Source organism: Ochotona princeps, chromosome 17, assembly GCF_030435755.1.
Source record: "Ochotona princeps isolate mOchPri1 chromosome 17, mOchPri1.hap1, whole genome shotgun sequence".
In the NCBI taxonomy this organism is placed as follows: domain Eukaryota; kingdom Metazoa; phylum Chordata; class Mammalia; order Lagomorpha; family Ochotonidae; genus Ochotona; species Ochotona princeps.
In genome coordinates, this window is record NC_080848.1 from 18,479,186 (window position 1) to 18,502,675 (window position 23,490).

Genomic DNA, 23,490 nt, shown 5'->3' on the forward strand with positions numbered 1-23,490 from the left:
GGGGGTATAGCTCAGTGGTAGAGCATTTGACTGCAGATCAAGAGGTCCCCGGTTCAAATCCGGGTGCCCCCTCTCCAGCTTCCGTTTTTCTTTCCCTGTCCCGGGCTCTCCCGAGACCCAAAGAAACTGGAGACCCTTCTTTCTTTTGCTGGCGGCTGAAGCTGGAGCTCCGAGTCCGTCGGTCGCTCCACCTGCGCCTGACCACGCGCCAGTTCAGTGGAGCAAGGCAGGGGCGCTGTCCGGAAATCAGGAGAAGCGCGTGGGTGCGCACGGTTGCCACGGTAGCCAGGGGCAGGCGCCTGGCCGGCCTTGCCGTGACCCCGACGGCTCTTCCTCCGCGCAGGAGGCTGGGTGTCATACGGTTCTGCCTCCAAACTGACAATTCTCGAATTTATAATCTTACATTCTTGGGAAACTGGTTACCAGCGTTTCCTTAGCTCCCGGATGCACCTAACAGGGCACCGGCGCCAACTCGCCAGCAGAGGGGGTATAGCTCAGTGGTAGAGCATTTGACTGCAGATCAAGAGGTCCCCGGTTCAAATCCGGGTGCCCCCTGCCTAAAGGGATCTTTAGGTAGATATTTTGCCTCGTCTAGTACTATTTGTTTTTTTCCTATCCTTTCCCCTACAATTCTTTACGGGTCTACCGTCTTTTCTCTAGAGGCAGAAGAGATGAGGTGACGGCGTTCAAGGAATGGAGGAATCTTCGGGCCAGAGACCCTCAAGATGTGGTTCCGAGACCAGCAAAGGTAACCCGGGTGCGCGTTCGAAATGCAAATTCGCGGCCCCTTCATCCATAGGGAATATATGTCTTCCTAGGCGAGCTGGCGTTTGGGAACAATTTCCACATGGTTTGTTGCTAATACTTTGAGGCGGCAGAACCCTGACAGACCCTATGAGGCAAACCGCGGGGCCGCCGAGATGACCGCGCCGGGAGTGGAATTCCATCCTGGCCCCTCTTCGCTGGACCTTCGCGAAGGAAAGGGCCGAGAGAGCCGGAGTGGTCCGGGGAGCAGGGGCCGAGCCGAGGCCGAACCTGCCTGCACACGCGGGCGTTGCGGCTTCACAACGCGGCCGCTGGGCGGCAGCAGGAAGCCGTGCCCGGAGCCCCGCAGGCACAGCCCGACGCCGGGAAGTGGGCGGCCCGCCTCGCCTGCTCCGGCCGAGAGGGGCTGAGGGGAGCCAGGCCCGCGAGGGCTGAGGAAGGAGGACCCGGGGCTCCGAGAGAAGAGGGCGCGTTTCATTCTTACTTTCTTCCGCCGGGCCCCTTTCTGACTGACCCCAGACACAGGGACTCGCCCCCACTCCCGTCCCGGTTCCTCGTTCTGGGGCGCTCTCCCGGCGGTGCCCCTCGCCCTCTTGCGCGACTTTGCGCTCGGCTAGGCCCGAGCCCCGCGGCAGCCCGCCGCCTCTTTCCCATCCCACCGCACCCCTCAGCGACCGAAGTAGGTCGGGGTGGGGGTGGGTGCGGGGAGCAGGCACCTCGGCGTCTTGACCTGATTCCCTGCTGTCTGTTAAGTCTCCTCAATTGTGGATATTTTTATTCTGTCCTGGAAGTTTAGGAAAAAGACGACCAATCCCCAGAGCCTGGGTGAGGTGGTGGCAGGTGGGCGCGGGAATTTCCTTGCTCTGGGGTTGGCCTGGAGTCCCCAGAGAGGAGGGTGCTGCAATTACCTTGCTGGGGGCGGGGAGGTGTGTGTGTGTTTAGGTGGGGGCCTCCGGATTCTTTCAGAATAGGGAGTGAGCTAGGCTCCTACAGGTACCAGGGAGTTAGAGGGAAGTGAGTTAGATGGACACGGGCTTGATGAGCCAGAAGGTGTGGATGGGAGGCGGGACATCCAGCAGGTGGAGGGAGTCTGTTGGGAAGAGATGCGGGGTGTTGGGGAGGGGTCTTCAGCTTCCCGAGGGGTAGGGGGAGCGAAACCTCAGAATCCCATCCAACTCCGAAAGCCGTGCTGTGCGAACGAGCCGGGGGCGACAGCGGGGATGGCAGGAGCCCAAGGCCCAGGAAAGGGGCGCAGGTGCCTGCCTGGCGCGCAAAGTGCGCAGGAGCGCGGGAGGGGAATGAAACGGGCCAAGTGCGCGGCGGCTGACGGCTGATGCTGTCCAGCGGGTCTCCCAGTCCAGGTCCCCACACTCGCTGCTCTGTACCCCACTCAGTCCTACTCCTGCGAGGCGGAGGGGCGCAGCAGGAACCTGCGGAGGAACGCTTTGGGCGGGCTGAGCTCGCAGGTTCCGGGCCGCGCCCCCGCCCCGCCTCCGTTCCCGCCCCCCGGCGCTCCCCGGCGGCCGCAGCCGCAGCATCTCGGCCCCGCTGGTGGAGTCCGCGCTCCGCAACCCCGGTCGCCGCGCTTTCCTCCCGTCTTCCAGCTTCAGGAGCCGCCGCCCCGCGTGAGCATTAGATCCTGTCACTCAGCATGCGGGGCGACTTCTGGTTCCTTGTGCTGGTGCTCAGGGGGGCTGCCCGGGCTCTGATACCCCACCCCAGAGCAGGTAAGGACTGGTCCAGGTTGGCCCGGGTGGGCTGGCAGGTGTGGGCACAGGAAACAGACTGGCCATGGCCGTGAGCGCACTGCCTAGGGGCGCTAGGGGCAGCCGGTCAGGCACCACACGCTGCCACACATCTAGGGTGGGAGGCATTAAACCTGCAGGAAAGACCCTGGAGGGGCCCCCAGGAAGGGGTCTCTTTGAGAGAAGGGGTTCTAATCTCAAAGGTAATGAATGGGTGATGCGGTCCCCGCGAACCCCACCTCTTCCCTCTCCCATCCCCCACGTCCCACCTGCAATTCAGGCAAGGCTGTGCCCTGTTTTCTTCTTCTGAGCCTCTGCCTCTGAGTGACGTGGGCAGGTCCAGAGTCAAATCTGGGGGCATCCTGGGGGATAGTGCAGAATACACATCTCTTCCTGGGCAACAGAAACAGGGCTAGTCTCATCTTCCTCGCCCTCTTTGGAGGTGGTGGGAGAGGCTGTTCGCCCAGGACCAGGCGACTGGCTGCTCCTCCAGCCTCCAGCCGCCTAGACTTTCCCTGGGGCCAGGGAGAAGGATGGTTTGAAGCCAGGCTCCTTGACAGAGAGAATGGGGAAGACAGGAACCTGTGCTGGCTGCCGCTGGTACCCCTTAGATGAGCTGGGGGGAGGCAGTGGTCAGGGGGCATGTTGGTGTCAGGCTCAGAGTGACAGTGTTCTTAACATCACTGGTCCCCACGTGTGGCTGAGGCAGGCCAAGCTTCCTACTGTGTGCGGAGGAGCGGGCAGGTGTGGGCAGAGAGCAGTGGAGGGACCAGTTTTCAGTGTCCACACACAGGGCGGCCGGAGATGTGGCTTCTAGACCTGCTGTCTGCCTTACTTGTTATGTGACCTCCAGCAAGTCACCTGCCCTCTCTGGACTTATTTCTGCCCATCCAAAAGAAGGCTGTTGGCAAAATCCTGTTAGATTTTTGCTTGTGGAACTTTGAGGGATCTTTTTTCCTCTTTGTTGTATTTCAGGAAAGATGAGTGATAGCATGTATGGGCCGCTGATCATTTTTTTTTTTAATTGATGTAAGCAAGAATGGCATGGGCAGGTTCATTCCTGAGGTTCTTTGCAGCCCCAGACTGGTGGACCCTTATGAACTCAAAGCGTGATTGGGTTCAGGGAGGGATGTGAGTTCTTGGGGGGGGGCTGGCTGGATCATGGGGAAGGTTGGGAAGGGAGATGAAAGATAATGCGCAGGGGCTGAAAGACCTGGCCTGGCTGAGGGCTGGAGTGGTAAAGTCGGGGAGAGGGGGGTGGGCAGAAATTCCAGGTCGCTGGATTCGTTGATAGAGGCCACCCAGCGATGGAGCCACAGAAGCAGCTTTTTTTTTTTTTTTTGCAGTGGAGGTGATACAGGGCAAGCTAAGGAGGCTGGCAGAAGCTGGGTGGGACTATACTTGAATGTCTAGAACCTTCTCTGGGCTCCCTGGGGAAGGTCTTCCAGGAGGGACAGCCTAGTTCTGGTCCATGGTGGAGCCCTTGTGATGGGGAGTGGGGCCTGCAGGGGTGATGGTATCCAGATGCAAGGCTCAGGGTTCTCTGGGCTGGGAAGGAGGCCCTGGGAAGGGACGAGGGGTGCCCATTCCCTTGGAATGCATGGCTTGTATGGCCAAGCCTTGAAACTTCATTCCTCAGTAGACCCAGAGTAGGAGAGCAAAATGCCCCAGGGACAGAACCAGGCAGTGATGGAGGCTGGGAGAAGCAGACAGCTGGATGGCCAGGAGGCTGGCCCTGGGTAGGGCTGTGGGGGCAGGTGACACCGAGGGGCTGGCTCGGGTGTGGGGGCGAAGTACCTATCACAACTGCAGAGGCAGGGGGCAGCTGGAGGAGGGGGTGGTCCTGGCCTGGAAGACCTGCAGGAAGCTGGGGCCAGTGTACACCCACTGACCACCAGGATGGTCACCACTCAGAGTCTTGTGCAAAATGGGGAGTTGGGCCAGATTGTCTCTGGGATCCTGCTAGCCATGATACTGCAAGCAGCTCATTCCTTGACCAGTGGGAACCTCTCAATGGTCCCCAGATGCACCCCCCTCCCACTTCTGTCTGCCTTTCAAAGAGTCGTCTCCACAGAGGGGCCGCCTTGATGGCTGTGTCCAGAGCAGCTCCAGCCCAAGTCTTTGGACTGCTCGCATGTTCTAGCGGCCGTCTCACGGCCCTGTCTGCTGGCTGTCACTGTGACAAAGGCTGGGCTGTCTGTGGCGGTTGCATCTGCCTGCTCAGTGTGGTCTCCTGCACCCAGCACACAGCCTGTGAGGTTCTCCCTGAAGGAATGAATGAGTGAGTGAGCAAATGAGTGAAGGGGGTGGTCACAGATCCCAGACTCCGCCTTCCGGGGACCCTGCGGAGAACTGACTCTCCCTCCCTGTCCTGCTGCTTCTTTGTGCCCACCTCCCTCCGCCCTGCCTCTGGGGGCTGTGTGAAGAGGCAGGACATTAAGAAGTCTAGAGACTTCCCTCTGCCCCCTGGAGAGCCATGACTGGCGAGATGTCTGCCAAGGGCCCCAAGATGACATTGCCAGGCGCTGCTGAGTGCACAGTACTTTGTTAAAGGCGGAAGCCAGAGGGACGTTTTCTCGCCCACATCTTACAGGTGCAGAGATGGAGGCTTGGAGAGGTTGTACCAGTTGCCCAATGGGTAGTGGTCAGGGGTCAACCTTGAGCCTGGGATGTCTCTTCTGTGGTTCCAAAAGGAAGGGCTCCTGACCTTACTACCTCCTGTGTGTCTCTGGGGGGAACCTGCAGAGACACTGCCTGCCTCTGTTGTGGATCTTTGTGCTACCATGTCTTGAAGCCTGGGGAGCCCAGGCAGCAAGTGGCACCATGCCAGGGCCCTTCCAGCATTTGACAGGGAGAGAAGTCAGAGGGGCTCCAGGAAAAGGGTGAACAAGAACTCAGTGTTATTTGTGGAGCAGACGAGTGGATGGGGGAAATTCCTTGGGTAGCCGCACAGGCCTGGGTCCTGGCGAGAGCTTCTGAGACACAAGAGGCCCAGCAGCAAGCAGGGAGGGTTCTGCTCCAGAGGGCCTGGGGTCAGATGGGCAGAGTGGGTTGCACGAGCAAGAACTGGGTCTGTCTTCTAGGGTGGCTTGTTTTTTTTTTTTTTTAGATTTATTTTATTTTTATTACAAAGATATATTGAGAGGAGGAGAGATAGAGAGGAAGTGAAGCTGCCAGGATTAGAACCAGCGGCCACATGGGATCAAGGCGAGGACCTTAACCACTAGGCCATGCCACCGAGCCCTTCTAGGTGGCTTGTTTCGGCCAGAGTTCTGGCCTAGGCTAGCTCTAGGGCATGAAGGTTATGGGCTGGAGGGACTGCAGGACAGAGGCTATGGGGGCTGGGCTGTGCAAGGGCCATGGGGCTGGGATGGCACACGTGATGATGGGTGGGATGACAGGAGCGTGGCTCAGAGTTTTGGATGGCACAGCCTGAGCTCAAGTCAGCTGCATTGCTCCTTGTCCCAAAACAGGGCAATGCCAGCTGAGGGGGTCTGAAGCACTCAGGACTGTTGCGCTGGTCCCTGTGTGGCAGTGGGCACAGTTTCCCAGAGGAGTTCCTAGGCTCGGGCCCAGTAGCACCTGAAACAGGGCTCCCTGGGAATCCGGCCCAGATGCCAGTCCTGCCTGGGGCTGCAGCTTATCCTTGAGATAGAACCAGCATTGCTGGTCACTCCTCAGTGTGCTGGGCATGCTTCCAGGCAGTCTCTGCAGCCAGCCTGTCATGAGACCTCAGCTTGTGCCTTTGTGCCTCAGTTTCTCTATTACTAGTATGGATCTAAAACCGGGGCCAATGTTATTAGGTGATTGTGGGGACTGAATCAGTTTCTGTGTCTAAAGCAAGTTAGCCATCATGTTCATTTCCACTATGATTATATGACCACCTACCAAACTGTACAATGTGGGGAGCCTTGAGTCAATGAATGAATGAGTGAATGAATGTTCAGCTGTTCCAGAAGCTTCTTGCATCACATGTAGGTGAACACTATTGCATGAGCAGGTGTGCTGGAAGCCTGGAGCCCTCGGTGGGCCGGGGGAGAGGTGGGTGTGTAATGTGTGAGTAGCATGCAGTGGAGGGCCAGGATTTTGGGAGGTCCTCATGGGAGTAGGCATGGGCACTTGGACCCTGGCACATGCACGTGACCAGCAGCTTTGTTTGCTCTCTCTCATGTTGCTGGGTGGGACACAGCAGGCAGGAGGTAGATGTGGGGTAGGCTGGAGGGCAAGAGTCGGGGTCAGGGTAGGGCCCACTCTCCGTGTCCCTCGCCCTGCTCTCCTTCCTGGACTTTTTGTTCCTGATGCTGGCGCTGAGCCCTGGATTTATAAAGCCTCCTCTGTGTGTCTCACTTGATGCTCTCAGATGCCTGTGCCAAGGGCAGTGTGATTACAGCTCCATGGGAGTCACACAGCACGATGGGGTTTGAGAGATAAGCTGATGGGTCCCCTGTCTCACTGCGTATGGGCAGCAAACAAGCCCAAGATTCCTCTTCTCGACCACCCTAGTCCTAGGCTCCCGTGCCTACACCTCAGTGCCTCCTCCGTGTGGCCCCTGACTTCAGGTTCAGGCCTCTGTTGCCCACAGCCTTGCAGGAGCCCAGTTTGGGCTGGCTAAGCTCCTGCACTTGTTCTTTACTCCTTTCTTGCTCTGGCTCCTGCCTGGGCTCTGCCCTGACTGTGAGAGGACCCGGGGAGCCAGGCGGATCAGCTCAGCACAAACATGTCTGTCTCCCAGGCAGCCTGGGGCCCCACCCAGAGGGGCACAGCGGCTGTGGTTGAGCAGCGGGTAGGCTGCCTTCTCAGCCGTGGGCTCAGGGCCATCTGTGGGCAGCCAGTAGTGTCCTGGGGAAGGGGTCTGGGGACTGCCCCTCTTCTCATGTTCTCCAGGAGCATCTGGTTGCAATTAGGGGCAGAGGAGTAAGAGGGGCCGGCAAGAGTCCAGCAGGCATCGGCTGCCAAGAATGACTTAATTGGATAAAACGTCTAATGACAAAGCAGAGCCCCTTGGCCAGGTCCTAGCTGCAGCTCCGGGGTTGGCCCTGGACAAGCCTTGTCACAACCTCTGCCCTGCTGACTGCTGAGAATTAGACCAGCACGGTGTCCTCTCTCACTGAGTTGTGACTGAGCACCTGCTGCTTGCACCCTCTAAATCTGAGGAGAGTAAAGAGAATCCTGGGGGAGCTGAAGTCTCCAGGGGAGATGGGCCCATACATGGTCATACCTGTGAGTGCTCTGGGACTGGGATGGGCACAGGCAGAGGTTGAGAAGGATGTCTGACAGAGTCAGCCTGAAATGGATGAAAGTCACAGGTGGGGCTGTCATGTGATCCGTGTCCCATATATAAGCTCTACATCCATAGCAAGTGCGATGATTGGAGTGACAATGGAGGACACAGCTCTTGGGACACAAATCTTCCTGAGATGGGAAAGGGAGGGGTTTGTGTTGTTCAGAATTCATGTAGAGGAAGTGGAATCTGGGAATGGCTGTTAAATGGCTTGTATATGATCATTTTCCCAGGCTGTGCCTGCGGCAGACATTACGAATTGATCATGACAATCTTCCAAGTTCAACAGAAATGGAACCCTAGAATTTTCATTTTGGTTATAGTACCAATGGCTGCCACTTGCTAATTGGACACAGAATTTGAGATAAAACCTATTTGTCATCCTAGATGGTCTCTAAAGCCCCTTGTTACATGGGGAAGGTAATATCCAAGGTGTTAGCAGGCAATGAGAAGACTGAAAAACTGGTTGCTAATGGGGTCAGGGAGGGACAGTTTTGTTCCCCAGGGGATATTTGGCAGTGTTTGGAGGTGCTTGCTTTTTCTTTTGGAAAAATATTTATTATGAATTCTTCAAATGCCCACAGGAGCTGGGGCTGGGCCAGGGCAATGCCAGGAATCGCAGACTCCATCCAGGTTTCCCCTGTGGGTGGCAGGGCGCCTCCCCAGGGTGCACATTAGCAGGAAGCTGGAGCAGAGAGTGGAATGGGAACTTACACTCAGGCACTCAGATGTGGGATACAGGTGCCCCAAGCGCTAGCGTAACCATCACACCAAATGCTCACCCTTGCAGACATGTTCAAGTGGATCAGATCTGGGACTAGGACCTGCACTGGGCTGTGAGAGAGTGCTTCTAGCATAGCTTCTGGCAGGTGGATAGGGCCCAACGATGCTGCTAGCAGGGTGAATGCCCAGCCTTAACAAATACTGAAACAGTCCAATAAAAAGAATCCAGTTTAAAGACTTAAGCAGGGACTGTGTCAGCCAATGGACCTTGGAAGGATTTCTTCATCCTTGGATCAGTGAGATTGACAGCATTGCAGAACTGTCGAAACTGCTTAAGCAGAACCCTCGGAGCATGCTCCATGTCGGGGACCTCGGAATGAGAGCAGGCAGCCATTCTGCATCCCTGGGTACCAAGGTGGTTGGGAAGCTGGGTGCAGCTTCTTCCCTTATCTCCCTCGTTCTCCCAGATACAGGAAGAAGAATAAGAAAATTTGAAAACAATGGTCTCACCCACTTTCCCCTAACCCTCAATCTTTCCCATACTGATCAAGTATGTAAACATAAAAAAAAAAAAAACCAGTCTTAAATAGACATTTCTTCAAAGAAAACAGACATTAAACATGGGAAGCATGTTCCCATCACTGCTCATTAGCAAAATGCAAATCAAAATGACAGTGTGGGGCTGGTGTGTGGCACAGAGGAGGTAAGCTGCTCCTATAACCAGGCTTGGCCCTAGCTATTATAGCGAATCAGCTGATGGAAGATCTCTCTCCTTCACTGTGTGTAACTCTGCTTCTCAAATAAATGGATAAACAAGTCCTTCAAAGAAAAGGAAATACACTAAATGTCCATAATATTAAGATAGAGCAGTGCTGAACCGGAAGAACCCTGCTGTCTGGCTTCCCGTCCCCCCAGGGTCCTCTGGAAGAGAGGATTGCTGCTGTTTCTGGCGGAGAATTAAGGAACTAGTTTGGAAGGTTCCAGAATAGTATCTCAGCTGCATAGTTCACTAAGTCCAGTCTTTCTCAAATCTCCCCCAGGGATTTTTGAAGAAACCTAATGCCAAGGCCATACCATAGAGTGATTATGTCACATCTTGGAGGGGGATCAGCATAGCATGTCAGGAAGTTATTGTTTTTTAAGATTTATTTATTTTTATTGGAAAGTCAGATATACAGAGAGGAGGAGAGACAGAGAGAAAGATCTTCCGTCTGCTGATTCACTCCCTAAGTGGCTGCAATGGCCAGAGCTGAGCTGAGCCAAAGCCGGGAGCCAGGAACCTTTCCGAATCCAGGAGTCAAGAGCTTCTTCCAGGTCTCCCAAGTGGGTGCATGGTGCCAAGGCCTTGGACCGTCCTCAACTGCTTTCCCAGGACACAAGCAGGGAGCTGGATGGGAAGCAGGGCCTCCGGGATGTGAACTGGCACCCATATGGGGTCCCGGCGTGTGCAAGGCGAGAACTTTAGCCACTAGACTACTGCGCTGGGCTCTGTAAAGGAAGTTTTAAAGCTCTGGGTGTTCCCATGTGATGATGCTGAGGTTGAACGTGATCACCCCCAGAGGCAGCTGAGTCAGGCCTTGAGACTGTGGCTTTTCACCTGTGGGCTCTGACACCTGTCTGTGGGGTGGTGGGCTTAGGGGAGTTCTGCCCCAGCTCCCAGTGCGTAGTGGGGCATCTCCTGCCTTGGTATCTGGGTGTTGCTACACCTGATGAGGCAGGGCCTCTGCAGCATAAGCAGGCTGCTAGCCCCTCCTGGGTCTCCACTCTGGACACCCAGAACTCAACTTTCTGTTCCCTCCTCCCAGGCCACAATGAAGGTCAAGGCTCTGGATGGGCTGCCAAGGGGACCATGCAGGGTTGGACTCGAAGAGCCCGTGAGAGCCCCATGCAGGAGTCAGAAACACACAGGACCCAGCTGAGCCAGGACCTGGGTGGGGGCACCCTGGCCATCGACACGCTGCCAGATAACAAGACCAGAGTGCTGGTGAGTTCTGAGCACTGTGGAGCGGGAGGGGAGTCATGGTAGCTGCAAGTCACATGCTTTGATGCTGGCTCTGGAGGTCAGAGTGGAGAGGGATGCCAAGGCAGGATGTGGAAGTGGGGCCCAGATGGGGCTGTCAAATCATAGCCTTGCAGAAAGCATCATAGGCTACCCAGCTGTGGGGGAAGTGGACACAGCCTGCACACTGCCACCTGAGGAAGACAAAGATAAAGGTGGTGTTAGTCACATTGCCACTGCCAGCTTGGGCTTGCCCTTGCCTCATATCTGCTCTGTGGACTAGGGGACCCCAAAAAAGTCAGCAGCTGCAGGGGCACAGGCTGAGGAAGAGAGTCATTCCAGGGCAGCTTCCGGAAGGCACCTCCTGTGCCCAGGCAGCTTGGGAGTGATGGGGCAGGGAGTAGTGGGAGGACCATCCTGGGAGGCTGGGGTCCCTGCCGCATCGGAGGAGGAAGAGTAAATGTGGGAACGTGTGCACCTCAGTCAGGGTGTGTGTGCATGTGTGCCTGAGTTTGTTTTTGTGTGTTGTGTGTGTCTGTGATGGGGAGCTGTGAATGTGGGCATGTCCCTGGGCATGTGAGTTGGCACCGGGGACTGGCAGCAAAGTGGGTAAATCCTCAGAACAAAGAGAAACTGAGACAACAGGATGTGTTTCTCAGCATTTCTCTCAGGGTTTTGTTTGTTTGTTAAGATTTATTTGAAAGGTAAAGATACAGAGGGTGAATCTTTAGTCTGCTGGTTTGCTTCCCAGAGGGCCACAGTGGGGAGCCAGGAGCTTCATCCAGTCTTGGGGTTCCCTCTAGTGGGGACCAGGATTTGAGGTGTGATGTCCATACTGAGAAAAAAAATTGGGACACAGGGGATGCAGAGGCAAGGTGAACCAATGCACACTTTATTGAATTACACTGGGCAACTTATACCATAATTTTGGCAGAACAAGTAGGAGGATAAAAGTTACTAGCTAACTAAACAATAGCATACAAAAGCTACTCTAACAATAGGTCACAAGGGATTTGGAAAACTAATCACCAGGTCTCAGGCAACAAGATAAGTAAACATGAGTTACAGGAACCAATACTGGTACACAGATGTAACTAGAAAAGGAATCTAACGGAACTTCATATGCCAGAGTCCAGCTCCAGCCGAGGAAAGACTGGACCACTACGATTTGATGATCATAATGGACAATGCGGGAAATCCGTCCACTTTATTTATACAGAAAGAGTCAAACTCTGGCTCAGACTTTTTACGTCATAGTCAAGAGTGTTTCTAAGGATAATTCTGCCATTTGTTTTACCTAAAAACAATAGAAGTTCCTGCTACAATTCTTATTCTACAACTTAATCTTGTATCACAAAGAAAAGGAGAACCTAAAGATTGAGGACAGAATGAAACCCTAATATAGGTCATTTGATTAGCATAAGGTCAATGGGGACAGCCAAGACAGTATCAGTAATAGAAGGCCCTTTTGCAAGACCTTGTTATTGACATTAACCTCCAAGCTCACATTGAGTAAAAGGCCATCCAACTCCACAGCAGCAAACAATGCCTGAATGGATTAGAATTCTTCTGCAGGGTAGTCCGGTGTCCATGCAAAGGGAGGTGGAGCTGCATTCAAGTGGTTGTAGAGACATCCGCAGGGCCCTGCCATGCAGCGGGAAGTTCCTTGCGGCCCTGCCTGCAATGGAACAATGCTCTTCACATCTTCATGTCCCCCACATCCACTGCACGGACCCCAACATCCATACGCAGATACGTTCAGGCCACAATCACTAGAGGAAGAAGACAATAGGATGCCTCACACCTCTCCAGGCACGCTTTATCAGCAGGGTGGCCCCCAATCTCAGCAGAAAGTCTGCCTTCTGCAAAATTCTCAGTCTGCCGAGAACGTTTGAGATTCGGGGTCCTCAGACATTTGTGGTCTGATTTTTAGGGGGCAATCCTTCAACAATCCAGGTCTCCCACATGGATACAGGGACCCAAGCACTTGGGCCATCCTCTGCTGCTCTCTGAGGCGCGTTAGCAGGGAGCTGGATCCTGTATAGACACCGTGGGGAGTGACCTTATCTGCTACAATACAGCACCAGTCTCTTTTGCTCTTATTTTGTTTTTTGTTTGAATAATTTTTTTAAATAACTTCATTCTGCCTTTCAAATAAACAAATCTGCCTCCCCGCCCCCCCCAAAAAAAAGAAAGAAAAGGGTCAAACAGTGCTGAACCTGTAGAGAATATAAAAACATGAGAGTTCCCCCTCTGACTCCACGCTCCGTCCTCAGCAGGTGCGGATGAGGAAGTTCCCTTGGCCTTGACTTCCATATTTCCAAGTAATTTGTGTAACCACTGCCTGCGATTGCAGGCTGTAGGTGTTCCTGGGGACTCTGCCTCGATGACGTGCCCACGGTTGTCCCTGCCCACAGGCTCTGTGCACAGCTCACTGAGCTCACATGAGCAGGGGGTCGCCTTTGTGTCTTGCACAATTTGTTTCCCTTGGTTCCTTGCCAGCCATCCTCCTTGCTCAATTTTCTGCTCTTTCTGAGGCTACGCTGTCCTGCACGTCCTCGCTGACTTCCAGCAGGATCTTCAGCAGAGGCACAGTGCCGTGTTTTGTCTTCCCTGTGGAAATGTCCCTCCAGGTGTCGCCTGCAGCTTGGACCAGCCACCCTCCTGGTGCCTCCCTTCCGCTTGAACTGCGGCCTTCTCTCTCCTGGGTGGGGTCCCATGTTCCCTTGACCTTGAGTATTCTTGTGCCCTCCTCATCCCTCTGCTTGCTTCACATCCTGAGAAGGCGTGCGCAGGAGGCACAGTTCTTTTGGGGTGGCTGCATGGCTGACAAGGCCTTTGTTCTGTCGTCTCATTTGATGGATGGTTTGGCTGAATCTGGAGCTTGAGATTAAAAATAATTTCCCCTTCAGAAGTTTGACGCGCTCCACCATTGTCCTCCCGTGTCACTGGGCAGAGCTTGGTGTTCCTGCTCCTGATCTGTGTACACAATACTCACCCCTTTTGGAAGCATCCAAAGTGCTCCCTGGGCCTCCAGTGCTCTGAACTTGAGCTCATTGCCTTTCTCCAAACTGGGCATTGGAGGACTCTTTATATCTAGAGATTTCTCCACTGGTTCTGGGAATTTATTTTCTTCCTCCCTCGCTTCCTCCCTCCATCCCTTCCTTCCTCCCTTCTTTTCTTCCCCTTAAAATGTATTTGAGGCCCGGCGCGATAGCGTAGCGGCTAAAGTCCTCGCCTTGAACGTGCTGGGATTCCATATGGGCACTTCTTCTAATCCTGACAGCCCCACTTCCCATCCAGCTCCCTGCTTGTGGCCTGGGAAAGCTGTTGAGGATGGTCCAAAACCTTGGGACCCTGCACCCATGTGGGAGAGACCTGGAGGAAGCTCCTGGCTCCTGACTTTGGCTCAGCTCAGCTCTGGCCGTTGCGGCCGTTTGGGAGTGAATCATCGGATGGAAGATCTTCCTCTCTGTCTCCCCTCCTCTCTGTATATCTGACTTTTCAATAAAAATAAATAAATCTTTTAAAAAATTTATTTGAAAGGCAGAATTAAAGAGAGATCCTCCAACTTCTGGTTTGCTCTCCAAATAGTCCAGGCTGGAGCCAGAGGCCAGGACCCCATCAGGTCCCCCATGTGAGAGCAGGACTCCAAATGCCTGAGTCGCCCTCTGCTGCCTCCCAAGGACCATTAGCAGGGGCTGGATGGGAAGTGGAGCAGCTAGGACTCGAACCCGCTGCCACAATGCCAGCCCCTACTTTATTTCTTTGATAGTTTTCTGCCTCCCATAATCTCTTTACAGTTACTTTTGGGGAGACATCCATGTCTGGACTTGATCATGGAGTTTTCTTCTCGCTTCTGTTGCCCATCTCTTGTGCATTTTGTTGTTGTTATTCTCAGAAAAATTTCAACCTCATTTTGTGGTGTTGCAGTTTTCTTTCTACTATCATATTATTCATTTTAAAGAACCCTGTTATGTTCTGATTATTGTTTTTCTAAGAAGCCCTGTCCATGCGTCGTGGGAAAAATGTCTTGTGTCTCTGGGGATGGTCAGGATTTTGCAATTTCTTTTTGCTTGCATCATCATGTTTGTTGGTGGTTTTCTCTGTGCCTCAGGTTCTGAAATGGTTTGGCATTGTGACTGATCGCATTTTTTAAAAAGGGTTGTTTTTGAAAGGTGGGCAACACAAGAGGGAGAGAGGCAGAGACGAGAGAGAGAGAGAAAGAGAGAGAGAGAGAGAGAGAGAGAGAGAGAGATATCTTCAATCCACTGGTTCACTTCCTATTGCTGCAATAGCTGGGTTTGGGCTGGCCTGAAACTGGGAGCCAGGCACTGCATCCTGTTCTCCCACCATCACCTATGACCTTCCAGGGTATTAGCAGGGAGCTGGATGTGAGGCAGAGGTGGAACTCGAATCCAAACATCTGGATATGGCATGCTGCGTTGCAATCATTCAACATGCTGCACACATTGCTAGTCCTGACGATTTTTTGTTTATCCTGAGATTTTTTGTTTACCAACGTATCATCTTTCTGAAATTAAATTCAACTTTAAAATGCTTCATTAAAACTTTTTGGGGAGGCAATGTGATGGTTAATACACAGTGTGACCAGCTAATACTTTGCCTGCAGCACCAGGACTTCATATGGGCAGTTTTGTGTCCTGGCTGTTCCGCTTCTCATCCAGCTCCCTGCTTATTGCCTGGGAGAGCAGTAGAGTATGGCCCACGTGCTTGGACTTCTTCACCTGCGTGGGAGAACAGGATGAAGCTTCTGGCTGGGATCAACTCAGCTCTGGCCATTGCTGCCATAAGGGGAATGAACCATCAGATGGAAGATTTCTCCCTTTCTCTCTATCTCTCCTTCTCTCTCTGTGTAAAATCTGCTTTCCTAATTAAAAATAAATAAATAAATCTTAAAAAAAAAAATCCTGGGCCCAGTGCGGCAGCCTATTGCTTAAAGTCCTCGCCTTGAACACGCCGGGATCCCATGTGGGCGCCAGTTCTAATCCTGGCAGTCCTGCTTCCCATCCAGCTCCCCGCTTGTGTCCTGGGAAAGCAGAATAAATCTTCAGAAAAATAAACTTGCTGATACAGTCCTCAGTTTTGGGCTCTGCATGAGGCGAGTACTCCCTCACCTCAGCCTGGTCCAGCCTTGGGGGTGGTGCTGGAGAGGACACTGCCCACTTACTTCCCACTCTGCTCTGTCATCTCCATCCTGGAGGACCAGGGAGCAGGCAACTGAGGTTTGTGTATGAGGGTGGTGGTGGCAGGCCAGGGTAGAAGGGGTCAGTGGGGAAGGGGGCACCCAGTAGTTTACCCCCACCCTGTTCCCTCATTGCTGGGCCCTGGGCTGGACAGAGGACGACGGGCTTTTGGCTTAGCAGTTTAACTGCCACTTGGAATGCCTTCATCCCTGATTAGAGTGCCTGTTTTCCAGCCTGCTCTCCATCCTACCTGCCTGCTAATGCACCTGGGGGGCAGCAGGTGATGTTTCAAGCACTGGGGTTCCTGTTACCTGTGGGAGAATCTGATGGAGTTCCTGCCTCCCAGCTGTGGCCTGACTGTCTCGGCTGCTGCAGGTGTTTGGAAAGTTAACCAGTGAATGGCACCTGTTAGTCTCTCTCCCTGTCTCAAATAAACTAAACACTTCTTAAAAACATATTCATTTTTATTTGAAAGTGAAGTTTAGCAGAGGAAGAAGAAAAGACACAGATAAAAGGTCTTCCATCTATTCCAAATTCACTTTCCAAATGGCCATAAAGACCAGAGCCGAGCTGATCTGAAGCCGGGAACCAGGAGCTTCTTCCAGTCTCCTATGCGGGTGCAGAGGCCCAGGAACTGGGGACATCCCCCGCTGCCTTCCCTCTGTATGGGACACAAACTGGCATCCATGTGGCATGCTGATGCCAAGGGTAGAGGATTAGCTTGCTGAGCAGCATCACTGGCCCAGATAATGTATGTGTGTGTGTATCCAGTGTCTACTAAAATATATGTGTGTATTTAAATATGTAAAAATATAAATATATAATTAAATATAGATATATTTTAGCCCAGACATTGGTGCCTTTTCTGAGGCAGAGCTGTGACCTGCTGTGCACAGGGGACCTGGGAGAGGGGATCTGAGACACCGCCTTCTGCAAGCCATCAGCCTGTGGGCGGCTCCTGAAGGGCAGTGGGTGCACAGCGCCCACATGGACTCAATAACACCAGAGTTTCAGCAGCAACAACAACAACAACAACATACATCTCCGGCTCTGCCCTGGATGGGCTGGGTTGGGCGTGTTGGAGGTGGGGCCTGTGAGTTCGTGTGTGCCCTAAAGAGAATAATGTGTTGTAGGCCTGAGACTTTCTGGTCCCCGAGATTTCACAGCCCCCTTCCTCCCAGCTGGCTACCCTCCTGGGCAGCCACAGCTTGCGGGTTCACACCTGGGTGGTGGTTCAGCACCTGGAAGGGAGCATGTAGATACCAGCTTGTACAGAAGCAGGGTGACAGATGTGAATCCCAGTTCTGCAGCTCAGAGCAAGCCCAGAGGTTTAGAATATGTTGCTGTGGTTTCCCTCGGTTCTGGAGGACAAGGCCTGAGCTCTTCATGGCCGTGGGCTGGGATGAGTCAGGCGCAAAGTGGCTGCCAAGGCCGGAGGTGGAGCAGCTGCTGTGCTAATGGGAACCAGGGACAGGGCCTGGGACTGGGGAGGACAGCTGAGGGGCTCGTACACTTCCAGGTGGTTGTTGAGAAACCTACAGGAGCCTAGGGTGGGGGCAGCCAGGATGGCGAAGACTTCAGGACCTTTGTTCCTGGAGGGATGGTGGAAGGCGTTTGGGATTATCAGCCTGGTAGAAAGTTCTAGATGTGGTTGGGATTGTACCAGGGACAGAGAGAATGGATTATCTTTTTCTCCAGGGCACTTAGCATTATCTGTTTATTTTTTGGCATTGTGCATCTTCCCCATAGTGTAAGTGAGGGCCAAAACTGCTGGTATAAGGTCACTGGGTGCTGGCTCCTGGTGGATGCTGCTTCTTTGAAGGAGCGAAGGAAGTGGATTTCCCATCTCATGATCTGTACATTTCCTGGGCTCTTGACCTCTGGGGCTGCGAGGGGCCCCAACCCTGCTGCCTGTTGAAGAATATCAGTGCTTGCACACTCCACAGCATGTGTGTACATGCTGCAGCCTGCAGGGAGTCTAAGGGCTGGGCTGGATGTCCCCGTACCGACACACAGAGCAAGCAGTGCTCCAAGCAGCCCGGCATGGCAGAGTGTCCGGGGCCAGAAGGCAGCCTGGGTCAGGGAGACTCTGGGGTGAGTGTGTGGTTGGGGACGGGGAGCGGTTGAAGAGATTCTGCAAGAAGCAATGTGGGCGAGGCTTGGCTGTCCTGGCGGCTGTGCTAGGCCTCCGTGTTGGTCCTGATATGTCCCAGCTGCATGGCCGTGGGCTGGACTCTTAACCCCTTCGCTAATGAACCTGACTGTGCAAGCTCTCAAGTCCTCAAGCCCTTGCAATTTCAGGTTTCCCTAACGGGCAGGTGGTAGGGATCTCCAGAGTTCAGGTTTCAGAGCCAAGTGGGGGTCCACACTGGACTCCAGTGCCCCTCTTCCCTCTGGGCCCAGGCCTGGCCTGGCTCCTCTGTCCCAGGGGGGTGTCTCCCACTCAGGCCAGTCGTCTTGACCCTTACCTTTACCGGTGGTTGCCTTTCTTCCTCTCCCACCTCCATTCTTTGCCTGCCTTCTGTCTTCTTTCCTTTTTTTTTTTTTTAAGATTTTATTGGAAAGTCAGATTTACAGAGATCTGAGCTGATCCAGATCTCCCACATGGGTGCAGGGTCCCAAGGCTTTGGGCTGTCCTCGACTGCCTTCCCAAGTCACAAGCAGGGAGCTGGATAGCAAGTGGGTGGCTGGGACATGAACTGGTGCCTATATAGGATCCTGGCGCATGCAAGGTGAGGACTTTAGCCACTAGGCTACCTTGCTGGGGCCTAATCCTTACTTTCTTTCTGATTTATGTAGGGGCAGGCAATACCATTGGCTGGCATCCCATAGGGGAGCCAGTTCATATCTCAGCTGCTCCACTTCTGATCCAGCTTCCTGCTAATGATCTGGGAAAAGTAGCAGAAGATGGTTCAAATATTTGGGCTCCTATATCCATGTGGGAGACCCGGAAGAAGCTCCAGCCTCAGACCATTGTGGCCATTTGCGGAAAAAACTAGCAGATGGAAGATCTCTCTCTCTCTCTCCCTATCTCTGTTTCTCTCTGTAACTCTGACTTTCAAATAAAAATAAACTTATTGGGTCAGCTTCTGCTGCTTTCCCAAGCATATTATCAGGGAGCTGGGTCAGAAATGGAGAAGTTGGGACTCTTTTTTTTTTAAGATTTATTTATTTTCATTACAAAGTCAGATATACAGAGAGGAGGAGAGACAGAGAGGAAGATCTTCCGTCTGATGATTCATTCCCCAAGTGACTGCAACGGCCAGTACTGTGCCAATTCAAAGCCAGGAGCTAGGAACTTCCTCCAGGTCTCCCATGCGGGTGCAGGGCCCCAAGGAATTGGGTCATCCTCGACTGCTTTCCCAGGCCACAAGCAGGGAGCTGGATGGGAAGTGGAGCTGTCGGGATTAGAACCAGCACCCATATGGGATCCCGGTGCGTTCAAGGCGAGGACTTTAACTGCTAAGCCACTGTGCCGGGCCCAGAAGTTGGGACTCTAACAGCTGCCCATATTGGGTGCTAGCACCACAGGTGGAAGCTTAATCTACTATGCCACGGTGCTGCCCCTATAAATGCATTTTTTAAAAATAAAGTGTACTTATTTGAAAGGCAGAGTCATGGAGAGAGAGAGAGAGAGAGAGAGAGAGAGAGAGAGAGAGAAAGAGATCTTCTATCCATAGGCTCACTCCCTAGTTGGCCACACCTACAAGGAGCCGGATGGGAGATGTGGCAGCTGGAACTAAAACCTGCCTGCATTATGAGAACCTACAGTGCCACAACTCTGTTTCTTTAATATTTATTTTCATTGGAAAGGCAGATTTACAGAGAGAAGGAAAGATAGAAAGATTCCATTTGCTGGTTTATTCCCCAGATGGCTGCAACAACTGGAGTGAGCTAATTTGAAGCCAGGAACTTCCTTCCAGGTCTCCCATGTGGGTGTAGGGTCCCAAGGACTTGGGCCATCCTCTGCTACTTTCCCAAGCCATAAGCAGGGAACTGGATTGGAAGTGGAACACTCAGGACATGAGTCAGTGCGCATATGGGATGCTGGCACTCGCCAGTGGAGGATTAGCCAATGAGCCGTTGTGGAAGCTGTATCGTCTTTGTCCTTTTTTTTTTTTTGCTTTCCCTCTTCCTTCCTGCCTGTCTCTCATTGAGATAGACATAACCTAGAATGAACCACTTGCAAGTGAACAAGCCAATGACAGTGAACTCAGTGCCCTACCCCACCTAACGTCACACCATCACCTGCCCCAAGAGCATCTGTGTCGCCACCCCAGCCCTTGCTCTGTCCCTTCCCTGCTCTGTGCATTTTCCTCCTCTCAGTGTCTGTGAGGTTACCCCTTTCCCTCACCTCATGCGTGCATGGAAACTGCACGTCAGTGCCCCGTACCTCTCGGCTGGTTCCAGGAAGGGCGTGGAAGCACTGTCTGTTCCTCTCTGTCTAGCAGTCCCTGTGGATGAGGCCTATTTCTCTGCTCACTTCCTGTAGGCGTGCTGCTGCGGACCCAGATCAAAAGCTGTGGGTTCTGGAGTCCCACCTGGGAGTGGGCTGCTGGGCTAGGGAGAATTCCATGTGTCACTGTGTCACTGTGTGGGGCATGGCCGTGCTGTAACTGAGACCCTTAGAAGTGAAAAACAGCAGATGGAACAGCTCTCTCTCTCCTCTCTCAAGTAAATAAAATAAATCTTTAACAAAATGAAACAAAGGAATGATACCTACTGCATAGACGCTGGATCAGGCTCTGGCTTAGAACTAATCAGCCAATTTCCCCAGATCAGGGGAAATCCTGGAAAACCCTTGGCAAAGCTGGTCACCTTCCTCTGGGCTAAGCTGAGTTGGCCTGTCTGTCACAGTCTGAATGTGTTGAGGTGAAATTCCCCATGTGGGGTCTAGTGCAGAGGTGGGCTCTCGGGTTGTGGATCCCATAATGTCAGTGGGGCCCTCAGACACAGGGAAACTTGCATGGATTCCCGCCTGCCTCTTTTACCATGCAGACACAGCAACAAGGCTACCTCTGTGAAGCCTCACTTCACCCAAACTCAGTTGCCACCTTGACGTGGAACTTGATTTTTAATTTATGTGGGCAAGCAAGTGCCAGGATGGATCTCGGCTTATTTAGCCTGTGTGAAGGGGCAGTTGGAGCACGGTTTTATTTTTTATTATTTGTATTTCTTTAAAACATAGACGGATAGGGCAGACACACAGATCTCCTATCTGTTGGTTTACTCTCTCAAATACCCAAATGGCTGGACTTGGGCCAGGTTGAAGCTGGGAGCCCAGAACTCAGCCCAGGCCTGCCACCTGGGTGGAATGGACCCTAGTTCCTGAGCCGTTCCCTGTTGTCTTCTCAGGGAGCCCGTTCAAGCGAAGCTGGAGATGGAAGAACAGAGCCTGGAACTGAGGCTCCAGAGTGGCCTACAGGTGGCTCACGTGGTGCCCAGTGCCCACGTGGTGATCAGGTCATTGATACATCAGTGGAAGGGTGGCTTGTGACACTGGAAGGCACGCCTAGCAAGAGGCTCATGCTTTCTGATGGGTAACCATGGGCAGGTGGGCATGTGCAAGGGACAGAGCACACGAGGTGTGGCTCTGGCAGCCATCTCTCTCAAAGACCTTATTACCTCCTCAGGTTCTACCACGTGCTTGGAAGCGACAAACCATGCTGATGTCATAGCAGGCCTGGGGGGAGGAAGGAGCGTGATGGCCAGTGTAGTCAGAGCCTTTGCTGTGCAGCAGCCTCCTACACAGCCAGGAGGCAGATGGCTCTTTGATGGGAACGGAGAGGTGAAGTCCCCTGCCCCAGGTCACACAGCTTGTGAGGGGCAGAAGCAGCACAAGAACCCAGAGTTTCTTCCTGTCTTTTGAGTGTCAGCACTTAGTTGCCATCTCCCTGGGAACAAATTTGATACCTTTAAAATTTTTTTTTATTTGCAAAACAGAATGACAGAGAAAGACTGAGTGATGCAGTGAGAGAATGATCTTGTACCACTGGTTTACTCCCCATAGTTACCACAGCTTGGGCTGAGCCAGGCCGCACCTGGGGGCCCAGGGATACATCAGGGGCTCCCACATGCATGGCAGGGACCCATGCCCTTGGACCATTATCTGCCATCTCCTCGGCACATTAGCAGTAGAGGTGGGTCCCTGTATGCAGCACCGTCCTCCCAAGTGGCTGCTGTGGGTTCCATCCCTACTTTATGTGTATCTTAAATTCTGCTCAGGCTGGAATCTCTTGGGGAGCTGCAGCACACACAGATTCCAATTTGGGGGCTTTAGGGTTGGGCCTGGGAGCGTGCATTTCAGGCACATTCCCTGCCAGTGTTGATGGGCCTGGGGTACACTCTGAACAGCACAGTTCTAAAACAATCTCTCCTGGGCCCAGCACAGTGGCTGAGTGGCTAAAATCCTCGCCTTGAACTCGCCAGGATCCCATATGGGTGTAGGTTCTAATCCCGGCAGCTCCACTTCCCATCCAGCTCCCTGCTTGTGGCCTGGGAAAGCAGTCGAGGATGGCCCAAAGCTTTGGGACCCTGCACCCATGTGGGAGACCTGGAGGAAGTTCCTAGATCCTGGCTTCGGATCAGCACAGCACCGGCTGTTGTGCTCACTTGGGGAGTGAATCATCGGACGGCAGATCTTTCTGCTTATCTGACTTTGTGATAAAAATAAAAAATAAATCTTAAAAAAATGCATTAAAAAAAATCCCTCCTGAGCAGTACTGGCAGGGGTGCCCTTATGCCCTGCCTCCAGGATGGGCCCCAGCTGCCTGCAGGCCCTGCAGGGCGCTCTTGGTTGCTTGCCCCAGTGTGTCCACCTGCCAGCCGGTTGGCAGGTGACAGCTGACGGTGACAGTTTAGTCAGAGTTCCTGTATAGAACAGTCTCAAGTCCAGCTGAGATAAATGTAGCCCTGCTGTCAGCACTGAAGTGCCTGATGGGCCTGGGCTGTGGGGCAGGTGACTGAAGAAGGCGCTTGCCCTCAGCAGCTCTGTCAGGCAGGCCCAGCAGAGCTGTTCTGGGGCGTCCCTTAGTAGCCGCCCAGACACTGCACTCAGGGCTTACACTGCTGGGCTTAACCCATCCTTCCAGGAACCCTGCGAGAAAGGCTCCTAGGGGAACCAAGGCTTTCCTAGGACCTGTGGGCAGCGTCTCGACTTTCTAGTCAGAGACGGCCCCAGGAATTTCTGAGTCCTGCTGTGGACAGCTGGTTCCCTCAGGAATGAACCCTGGTCCTCCACGTGCCAGAGCTGTGGGGCCAGGTACATGAGGCCAGGAGCTGTGGGCCCGGCTGGGAGTCCCTCTTATGAGGTCGAGGTCTTGGGGCTGGAGCTTAGTGCAACAGCGCTGTCCCTGAAATTCACCTTTTGCCATCTTGGGCAAGGCAGCTAGGGCTGGGCATCACAACCTCAGAGTATGGCCTCTGCCCTGGGCCCTCATTTCCTACACTTGGAGAAAGTTCTGGCCAGAACCAAGGAGCTCTGTTCCTGGGGCTGTTGCCTGAGTCCCGGCCTCTGCACCCCAGGCTGCACTGGCTCCCCATTCTGCTACTGCCTTGGCCCCGGAGTGCGGCACAGAGCAGACCCTAGAGGTCATCCTGTGGCAGAGCCAGCTGTGGAGTGCAGACCCTAGAGGTCATCCTGTGGCAGAGCCAGCTGTGGAGTGCAGCCTCTGTTCCCACCCTGTGCGGTGGGGGGGGGAGGGCTGGCCTTGCCCTTTCGGAGCATCGGGTCCTACAGGAAAGGCAGACGTGGAAGCAGCAAACAGAAGA

The 23,490-nt window shown here is 53.5% G+C and overlaps 1 protein-coding gene and 2 non-coding genes across 4 annotated transcripts in view; all 3 read left to right on the plus strand.

Moving 5' to 3' along the window:
- On the plus strand, window positions 1-72 carry TRNAC-GCA (transfer RNA cysteine (anticodon GCA)). Its single transcript has one exon. It is a non-coding gene; the product is annotated as a tRNA-Cys (tRNA).
- Window positions 73-483: 411 nt separating this feature from the next.
- TRNAC-GCA (transfer RNA cysteine (anticodon GCA)) lies at window positions 484-555 on the plus strand. Its single transcript has one exon. It is a non-coding gene; the product is annotated as a tRNA-Cys (tRNA).
- A 131-nt stretch (window positions 556-686) lies between these two features.
- Window positions 687-23,490, plus strand: part of PLXDC1 (plexin domain containing 1) — a 52,882-nt gene continuing 30,078 nt past the window's right edge. Inside the window, exons 1-2 of one of the 2 annotated variants that reach the window (XM_058676369.1) lie at window positions 687-748; window positions 10,320-10,498. In XM_058676369.1, coding sequence (XP_058532352.1) covers window positions 694-748; window positions 10,320-10,498 — 234 coding nt within the window. In that variant the 5' untranslated portion in view covers window positions 687-693. Of the gene's footprint in view, window positions 749-2,405; window positions 2,493-10,319; window positions 10,499-23,490 lie in introns of those variants that run through there. The other variant, XM_058676368.1, reaches the window with a different exon arrangement.